The sequence below is a fragment of the Apteryx rowi genome, unplaced genomic scaffold, assembly GCF_003343035.1.
Source record: "Apteryx rowi isolate R43461 unplaced genomic scaffold, aptRow1 scaffold_227, whole genome shotgun sequence".
NCBI classification, from domain to species: Eukaryota; Metazoa; Chordata; class Aves; order Apterygiformes; family Apterygidae; genus Apteryx; species Apteryx rowi.
The window spans coordinates 173,005-183,044 of NW_020448608.1; the positions used below are offsets into that span (position 1 = coordinate 173,005).

A 10,040-nucleotide genomic window follows, 5' to 3' on the forward strand; every position below is an offset into this window, starting at 1 on the left:
CTAGACAAAGCACTAAGCAAAAGAAAAGGATGGAAATGGTAAGGGTGGGTGGAAAGAGAAAGAGAGAGAGAGAGATCACACAAAAAAAAAGGATGAAAATGAGAACATGAAATTTAACAGAAAAATAGGACTGAAAAGCAAAACCAGAACCAAAATAGAGATCAAAATAAAACTAAAATCTATGTAAATTATGAACAGTGCTAAGCAGAAGCAAGAGCTACATATTATTTAATAAAGACAACAACTAACAAATATTAGGCAGATTAAAGTATATTTTTCTCAGCACATACCTACAAATGTCCTGAGTGGAAGGGCAGACAGACAGTCGCGACTGACTCCTGGGAGCTGTTCCTGTTGTAGGACTGCTTGCCTGTTGAAATAAGTTGGACAGTTTGGAATCTTTGTCCATGAAATACATTGCAGATATTTTACTGCTTTGCCACATGATTACAAAATTAAAACAACTGTTGCTGCTGTTCATAGCGTACTCTTGAATACATGCAGGTTCGCAAAATACAGGAAGCCTGACCAAAAGCAAAACCTATTTGTGGAACTAAATATGACTGAACATTTTCAGCTGCTTTCATTTGCTCATGACTACTTTTTGTCATTGTTTGAGGAAGCAGCTTTCAGCATTTGAGATTTCATTTAGTTGTGATCTACTGCAAGTGTCTGAGAGGAAAGGACGTTTTTATATCATGCAAAACAAACTAGGATGATTCTTTTCACAATGAGGTGAAGTGCATTTACATTATGCTGAGTGATGATGAGCACAAAGCAAAGCTACATGGAGTGGGCTGACAGAACATTGAGAAAATTAAGGTATGTTTTAAAAGGTTTTCAAGGCAATCAGATCATCTGGAAGAGTTGAAAGAATGTGAAATTGATGAGCCTGAGAACACCAAAGTGCAGGCTGCAACTCTGCAGAGCTGATCACATTCTCAAACAGCAGGAGAGATATAAAACACGTTTAGTGTATGACATTTTGCTCATAAGATGGTTGTTGTAAACTGCAAACTCAGTTGCTCAATACTTCCACTAAAAACATATTTTGATGGTGTTAGCAATAAACCATTTCAATCTGCCTCACAATCTATTGGCGGCATGGCTATATAAAATCCAAATTTAAACCCAAGGCCCTGTGATTTTTCAGGATCACTCTGTAGGTACGTATAGTATTGTGGGGAGAGGGCTCAATAAATATTCTTAAGGCTATAACCTTCATTTAGCTGATATGGGCATTGTATCTTAGTATGCAACTCTCTCCCGTTGTGAGCACTGCTACCAAATGGAGACAAAATATTACAAGCCTAAGAGTTTCACAACACACAGACCATATGCAAGGGAAGAATGAATACAAGGCAACAGTACAAAGATATGAAGTACAAATAATACAAAGCCTGTCATCCCAAACTTTTGTAATAATAAATCAAAACAAATTGTATGTAGAATCCATAATTAAAATTATTCCTAGCTCACCTTTCACAGACACATTTTTGTGGTGTCGGTATGAAAATTAAGAATTAATAGCACAAGCAAAAATAGGCAAATGCAGCAACCACCTCCTGATGCTTCATTTTAATCCAAGGTTCCTAATACCTACTATATTGCATGCCTAGATCCTTTGGAACCATTAGTCAATACTATGTGTATTCTTGTTTTTAATGGGAGATCAGCTGAGATTTAGAAACAGTGCTTTTCTTCTGACTTTAGGAATTCAAGCACCGCTCGCTCTCTCTCAATTTGCTACTATCACAACACCAAAACTTTTACTAAATCTTTACTACTAGTCTCAGTAAATGAAACTTGGCAGTATGAAAATTCAGCTAACACAAGAAATCAAACTGAAAAGGCATTTGTGTACAATCCTTATGTTCAAATGGCTTTTCAGTGGCTGGCTGGGTCCGTGAGGCAGAGGATGAACATTAGAGCATCTGCAATCTAATGTGTGGAAAAAAGTACAAACATCGGTAAGAAAAATTGTTTGTATTTAATTTCTTTTTCCACAAAAGGCATCATTTCAATTACATGTTATGTAAGGGAATGTGAATTAGAAACAGATGAGATATGTAAGTTTGGGCATATGATCTTTCTGCCTCTCAACCTCTGTGATCAGCTTTGAGCGAGCAGGCACACCTTAAGCAGTTTGCACAGCTACTTGAGTGTCACTATTAGGAGAAAGATGCAGACAGCAGCAGCAGTCCCATGCTGTTGCGCTACATGCTGCTGATACTGGAGAAAAGATCCCTCCAGACTCCGCAGCAGACAAAGGACTGCTGGAGAAATCCAGCCCCAGAGCTGAGTGCGGGCCACTGAATTCATCTCTTGAGACTACTTCCCCCTTTTTTTTTTTCTTCCCCCCCTCGCAGCTGCAGGACTGTACCATTGCTTCTTTCAGGGGCTAGGCTTGATCTTAAACAGTGCTCAGGTGTCTCCATGGCATAAAGGCAAACTTTATATCACCTTGCCACAGCATTAGCCTTTGAAGGAATGAGAGCGGCTGCAGTGGCACAGTGACTGTGGAGCAGGTCTGCGCAAGTTCAAGAAACTTCCAACTTTTATGGCTATAAGAGCAGGAAGTGAGCTAGACGAGTCTTAAGAGGGTTGGAATCAAGCCAACATTAAAATAAACAGTCTGAAAAGCTTTTACACTTACTATTTGGGGTTGGAGACAGAGTGAAATCTAATTATTTTCAGATAAAAATTACATTACAAATTTGATTGCTTATATCTTACATTTCACTCTTAGCTGTAAAGAAGCCTGGACTGTTTCAGCCCTCTTCAGTCAAATTCACTTCCTAGTTCTCCTGCAACCACATAACAATGTTAATAATATGCTGAGCTGCAAGTACCTCAGGGGAAGGTTTATTTTCTTCTGAAACCATTCCCATCAATTCCTTAAAATAAAATTTGTTTGTTTGTTTGTTTAATTCATATTGGGGCAAACTTGACATCTAGGTGGGCACAAAGCCTTTGCACCAGTTAAATCCTCAAAAACAAAGCAGGAAACTCCCAGCAAACCAAGTTACACCCAAAATGATACAGATTCTCATTTCTGGTGGTGTTTCATTTAAAATGTTTCTACAAGTTTTAAATACAAGTTTTGTTTTTAACTGCTTTAAAATAACTTTTTAATGATAAAATGAACTAATGGAGTGGTTTCTAAAACTGAGGAAGTTAGTGGGTTTTGACACTCATTTTCTAATGTTTACTTATGGAAAAAAGCAACTTTTTGTGCCTGATTCAGGTTGGTCAATACTGTAGGCCTGCAAACCACATTCTGCATGGGCACTCAAGGGCCATCTCCACAGAGTTGCTTACGCATATTCCTTATTCTGTAAGTAACTGCAGCGTTATCTCTGCAGCTTAAATAGGAACGGAAGAACCAGTTAACAGCAAGTCTGTCCCTGGTATCACGTCATACAAATATAATCATTCATAAAGTTAGTCAAGAAAACTTAAACCTGTAAATTCTAATTTAACCTGAAGGCTATTCCAGAACTTTTTTCCTAAATCCCTCACGCTTTCACTCTAATTACGTTCTGTCGGTATAAACCGGATCTGTTTGTTCTGCTGCCAACGCTGCCTCTGAGCTAACCTCACTTCTTTCTGTAATAGTCCCTCTTAACCTTCTCCTCTCTAAGCTAAACATCCCAAACTCTTTTAGGAAATATATATGCTGGTAAATCCAGCATCACAATGAAGATATCTAAAGTAGCATTTAGTGAATTGATGTATTTACAGAGCACAGCCATACATAAGTATAAGGCTAGATCCTAGACCATATATAGGTGTCTCAGTACAGTATTGCACTTCATCCAACCAACGGAGTGGGCTGGTTAACCTAGGTGCAGCCGCACACGGCTCAGGTTCAGCTGGTGCTGGCTTGGAGTCTCTGCTATACCGTGTCACCGCAAAACACAACATTGAGCAAGTCCATTATCTCTGCTCATATGTAAGTTTTCTATCATTTTTAATCATCTTTATTGCTAGCTTTAGAAACAAAACACAAAATCCTATAATTTGCATCAAGTTTATTTTATAGGCATCTCTGACAAACTGAAAACAAGATCATTTGAATATATTCTTCTCATAGCATATCAATCCAGATAACAAGCTCTTATGGGACTGTATATAAAACAGGTGTCAGTCTCAAGCACACAGATCTTATTGCTATAATATCCTACTTAACACACTGAGAATTCTGAGGTCCTGTATTTATTGAATAGGGGGATCAGATTGATTCTGTGAACTCCAATTCCACTTGGCAGGCTGAATAATGAATTATTTTAAAAATAGTATTCCTTGAATGGGTATCTATTTCAAACAACTACAGTGTACAACTCACTGAAATCAGAAAACTAAACAAGAGCTGCACTAATTTTATCATAGCAAATTATATCAGTAGCATAATTAAACATGGCAATTCAAAATAAAGTTGTCTCACAATCCATTTATAAGCAAGGCAGCTCATTTCGCTGTGACATCAGCACACGGAAGATGCTTGAGGGATAATGCCAATTTCAGCTGATTAGGTCTGGCATTTCAAAAGCGTTGTTAGTATGGATTCCCTAGTCACCACCTTCTGCTGTCTTGGCCAGTTTAAATGAACTCTCCTGTCAAGGATATGCAATTCAATTAACAAACACATCAGGGTATTTTATTCATAATTATTTTCAATATGTTCAACAGGAGCTGAGAGTGTGCTTTTCAAACAGAATACTGCTAAATACAGAGTTTTCAGGACAACTGAGATCATCATTTATCTGGCACAAGGGGATACTGATATCACACACACATGTCGCTGTTAAAAGACTGCGCCAAAGACAGAAATGGGGGATGGAATGAAGCGAAACTCACAAAGAAAATAAGAATTTCCCATCTGCATTTAATTCTCACTTTAATTTGATGCTGACAGTTTGACAGAATTTTCCAGATAACAACAAAAAATATGGGTCATCTCTCACCGACGATTGCTTAACACTGCATGTTCAAGCTAGTCCATGAATATGAGTCAATCTGTGTTCCTTTCAAGAGGAAAGGAGGACTTTACTTTTACCTAAGAGAAATGCTCATTAGAAACATGTTTCACACATACAAACCATTCATATCTGAATGGAGTTAAGCTTCAAAGTAACAAACCAGATATAATGCACAGCCGACATAAGATGGTCTCCCAGACACCAACAGAAAAGCTAATGAATCCTGCAGTGCCTCTGTCCTGGATAGGGAAGGCCACCGGCATTTCCGAAAGCTGCTCAGCCTAGAACGCTGTTAAAGCAGAAAGTTGCACAAAACGGAGGGAAGGTAGGGCAGACAGGCAGCGTGACTAATGCTTTTGTTCCTGGAGTATGCATGCTTTCTAGCCGTGATGTATCACAGAATCCTCCAGATCCCACCAGCTGATACAGTCAAAGAGCTGAAACGCTATAACTATTAAAATAATGGTACACTGAGGAATGGATAGAAGATCACAGCAGTTTGCACATAATTAATCTTCAAGTGGTAATAAGCTCAGCAGGAGATCCAGTCTGAATATTTTCTTCTAAAAATCCTGGTTTGTCAAAAACACAAGTTTTATGGAAAACAGCAGTCTTAATTACACTTTTATTTGGATAATTTTTCAGGTCTCAAAAGAACAAAAACATGGTGGCAATGACCCATGTTCACGTCTCAGTCTACACGCAGGTATATCTTACTGCTTGGAGTTCAGATCTAGAAGTCGTTATTGTCTGATTGATGGCTATCCACTGACCATTAAATGAACCGGTAACTTGATTTCTGTTACATTTTCTGCCATGGCGAGTTTTTGGTTTTTTGTCTTGAGCATTTCCTCCCTAAACATTTTCTTTCCCTCCTGCCCTTCTTCCCCTCCTCCCACCCCCTCTGAAGAGAAGGGACAAAAGTGGAAAAATAACACAGAAAGAAGGAGAGGAAACAGACTTACAATTCTGCTGAACAATATTGTTCAGCACCTTTGAAAATGAGTATGAACATGTTATAGAATGGTTTGAAATCTCAGTCACTTAAGCAGGTTTATTTTCTAGCACAGTAAAACCAAAATCATAAGTGGCAAACATATCCTGCTATTTAAAAAATGAAACTAACAGAAGCAATTACAGCTCCGACTTGTTGATTTAACGAACTTCTTTTAAATTTCTCCCCTTTGGTCTTACTTAGTTACGTTAGCCCTTATTTTAAAGGAAGAGGTATATTTCCTAGTAGGGTCTATTGAAAATTCCTCTCTTCCTATAAGCTTAGAAGCATTGGTAACTAAGCTTTGAACTATCACTCATGTTACAGGTTGCAAAAGTCTTTTTATTGCAGCAATGCAATATTTTTGATTTATGATTCTCTCCAAACTTTTCAGGATGCCTCTTTCTAGGCATTATCACTTTATTAACAAAGACGTTATCTAGTTCCCAGAAAAACGTACGCTACTCCTTGAGTCAACAGCTTAGGCAATTGAAAACAAGGATGTGCTAGTCTGTATGCAAAAGGTGCAGAGCCCTGAAACCAGCAGTTCTTGAGTGTCTGGAAGCAGCTAGATGCAAATGTAGCCTCAAGAAAGGTGAAGCACAAAAAATGCATCTTCTTTGTTACCAGATTTTGTAGTATTTTAGTTATAATGATAGTCAATATCAGTATTCAGAGGACATCCTTTAGACTTTCTATTCTAAAGGCAGCGTATAATCCACATATCCCTCTATCTGTAGGACTTAAAGCTTCAAAATATTTTTACATACTAAACAACTGTCAATCATTTAGCATTCTTGCTATTCTCCCACAAGTGCTTAGGTATGTGAGCACACAGACTCACACCATTCTTTGGTCTGATGAACTATAAAGGACATAGACCGAATAAACTCCCATCTGTGAGGGTATCACTGTTATATTTGAACTCTACTCTGCTGTGTTCAGTATTTATTTATTCCAGCCCTAAGAAAGAGAGAAACCTAAATGCCACAGAGCAGAAGAGCTGTACACAGAATATGGAAATGACTAAGCCAAAATGACAGTGAAACTGTGACAACACATCATCATGAAAAATAGGAGACACCATATTTTTATGAAATGTAAAGAACTTCAGACTGCAGCAAAAAGTAATTCTGTATCAGTGCAGAAATAAAGTCTGCTTCACTGGGTTCTTTTTAGGACAAAGACCTGAAATACGCTATTGAGTGCCACAATGAAAAAAAAAAGTCATATAAAAATTTGCTGGAGTATGTATGGAGTAGCTATGTTACAGATTATCATGATTCTTGTTAAAAAATGAACATTAAACATATGTCATAACTTGAATACTTTGTTCAGTGGGAAGAAATCAAAGCTGCTTCAGCTATATGACAGTGAATGTCATACGATAGGACTGAAATTAGTAAGTAGACACTATCAGCTGTTTATCTGCAGAACTGACACCAGCACAAGGTATGCTGGTATAAACACAAAATTTATCGTACATAACCCTTTTCAAATATTTATGCAATTTTGTCTACACACATGCTGATGTGACATGTATAGGTATAGTTAGCACAAGCTATTGGTAGGAATTGCAATTGGCAAAATAGAATCTACACAGAAAATTACATCAGATTTTTGTATGCATTCTCTTTTATTAGAACACTAGTTTAAAACAGATCAAGAAATTAAAACTGCATTATTCTGTACTGGTTGTCCACACAATTTTTAATACAATTTTATTTAGAAGTTCAAATTTCAGGCAAATTTAGATGAATCCTGCTTTCATGCACTTTGTTAGGGTTATTGTAAATAAAGAATAAATTCTATGGGCAACCAGAAAGTATTATCTGGACAAAGAAACTAAGCATTTACATCTAAGAGAAAAGAAAGCAGCAATAATTTTTATGCCACTGTGTTAGTTCTAGCTTTTGCCTTCCTCTGTTTTACATTTTGATGAACAAAATATTTTTCTACTAACTTGTTTACTTTGTACTGTTGTTTTTTTGCAGTAATAGAATCATAATGAGAGTTAAGTGCCAGGTTAGTCTTCACCTTTGATATTAATGATTCTGTTTATGAGCAAGAGGCATCATTTAGATGACTAAGATAACATTCACACTCAAATTTTAATGCTAGTTTTGTATACACGATATTATTCACTGTAACAGTGCTTTTGAAGACTGGCATTTTACACTTTACAAGACTAACAACTTGTTTGTTCTTGTCTTTTTGTCTTTTTTGAAAGCTCTAAGTTTTCTCTCAGTTCTGATGAGATACAGTATTATATCTAGATTTTTTTTAACAAAGCCCATTACAGCCAACTAGGAGCTATGCTTTGAAAGGATGGAACTACATGGCTTCTTGAAAAAAAACACATAGCAATCTGGAAGAGAATTGCAATATATGATTAGTGTGAGACTGGCAAAACATAGTAAGAATAACAAATGCAGATCAACTGGTAGCTGTGCAGTCCCCTGTACCAGAAAGCAAGGGGGTCACACAATTTTCTTTGCTCTTTAGGACTCAATCATGCAACAGTTAACTGGGAGATGCAGCAATCCTATACAAAGCTACCAAACAAACTTTTTTTTTTTTAAAGGAATATTTATGTTCCTTTATGCTTTTACCACCCTAAAACCTATCATTGGTGCTCATTATAATTCAGGTTGAAAGTTTTGTGCATTCTGTATTGGTGTCACTGCTGAAGATACAGCGGTATACTTACCCATTAAAAATGCATAGTATGTAATACTGAATTCTGCTTCAAGTTGTGTAAATCACCTAAACTGTAATATACTATTCTTCATATATTCACCTCACACTGACAGAAGATGAAAATTAAAGAATATTAAAACCCATATTAAAGAATATTCTATTTTAATGGAAGAGATTAAATAAAATTCTATACTTTAATTCAAATGGATAAAATAGAAGGTACACCATTTAAATAGTACGAATTCTGCATCATAATTGCAAAAAACAGAACATAATGCTTTACCAGAAAACTAATATATGCCTAACTGCATAATCAGTCATTTGAAATATTCCTTTAAAACAGTATCTAAGTTATATTTCAAAATCTCAAACTGAGTACTTCGAATCAACAATCAATAAATTGGCATCAATAAGTATTTTATCTAAAACTTTAGTAAGCACTTCTTTAAAATGCTGGTGTGTTTTGGTTTTCATTTATAACTTGCTGAGAGGAACCTGACCTCCCATAAGAAAACAGTAAAGAAATTGAATAAGGTGGAGAAAAACATACAGTGAAATTCATTGTTTCATTCATATTCTTCATATTCTAAATTAGACCAATGAATATTATCATACTGAATATTTCAAAGTGATCAACTCACTTCTTCCTGATGTAACTCAACTGAATTTTATTAGATAGATGCTCTGCAGACTCGTAAATAAAAAGTGTTCTGACACACCTGCTCCAGGCTTTTGAGAAGCAATTGAGCCAAAACAAAAATCAGGCAATTCGCTTCAAGTCTGAATTTCTCTTCCCTGGAAAATAAGCCCAAAGTTCCCATCAGAGAATTTCAAATCTTACAGCAGAGAGAGCATCCTTCTCTAAGGAGCTCTTGAATCATAATTAACATGCAGAAAGATAATTATAATGTGTTAGAAACATTTCTTCCAGAAAGCATTTTAACATAACCAGGCAGCCTCACACGCACATATAAGCATAACCTCTGTGGACTGTATTTCAAACACGAGATTTGTTCCACTGGTTAACCACAATGGAAAGAAATGAATACACCAGATTCTTATCATACTAGCATTCTCCTTAAATTATTCATATATTTAGGAAGACATTAAACATTTACAGAGAAAAGATATGGTGCAGAGAACTAACCAGTGGCAAATAGCTAATGAACAAAGTCAAGTCTTTACTTATATTTTAAATAAACCTAGATTTAAATAAATCTAAAAAAAAAATATTCAAATTCTGAAATCCAGAGCAGTGCATAAGATTACTTCCTACAAAGGACGACAGAGTTGCCTCTACTAGCAGCACCATGGAAAATGGGTGGGAGAACGAGAGAAAAGTCAAAGGGGGAGGATTAAAAAAG

General features: G+C 36.4%; 1 protein-coding gene across 1 annotated transcript in view; it reads right to left on the reverse strand.

Moving 5' to 3' along the window:
* The window catches only part of MARCH1 (membrane associated ring-CH-type finger 1), a 39,342-nt gene extending 38,851 nt beyond the window's left edge, over nt 1-491 (reverse strand). The window contains exon 1 of the mRNA XM_026065427.1: nt 291-491. Within this exon, the coding sequence (XP_025921212.1) occupies nt 291-481 (191 nt within the window). The 5' untranslated portion in view covers nt 482-491. The remainder of the gene's footprint in view (nt 1-290) is intronic.
* Nucleotides 492-10,040: the final 9,549 nt, after the last annotated feature.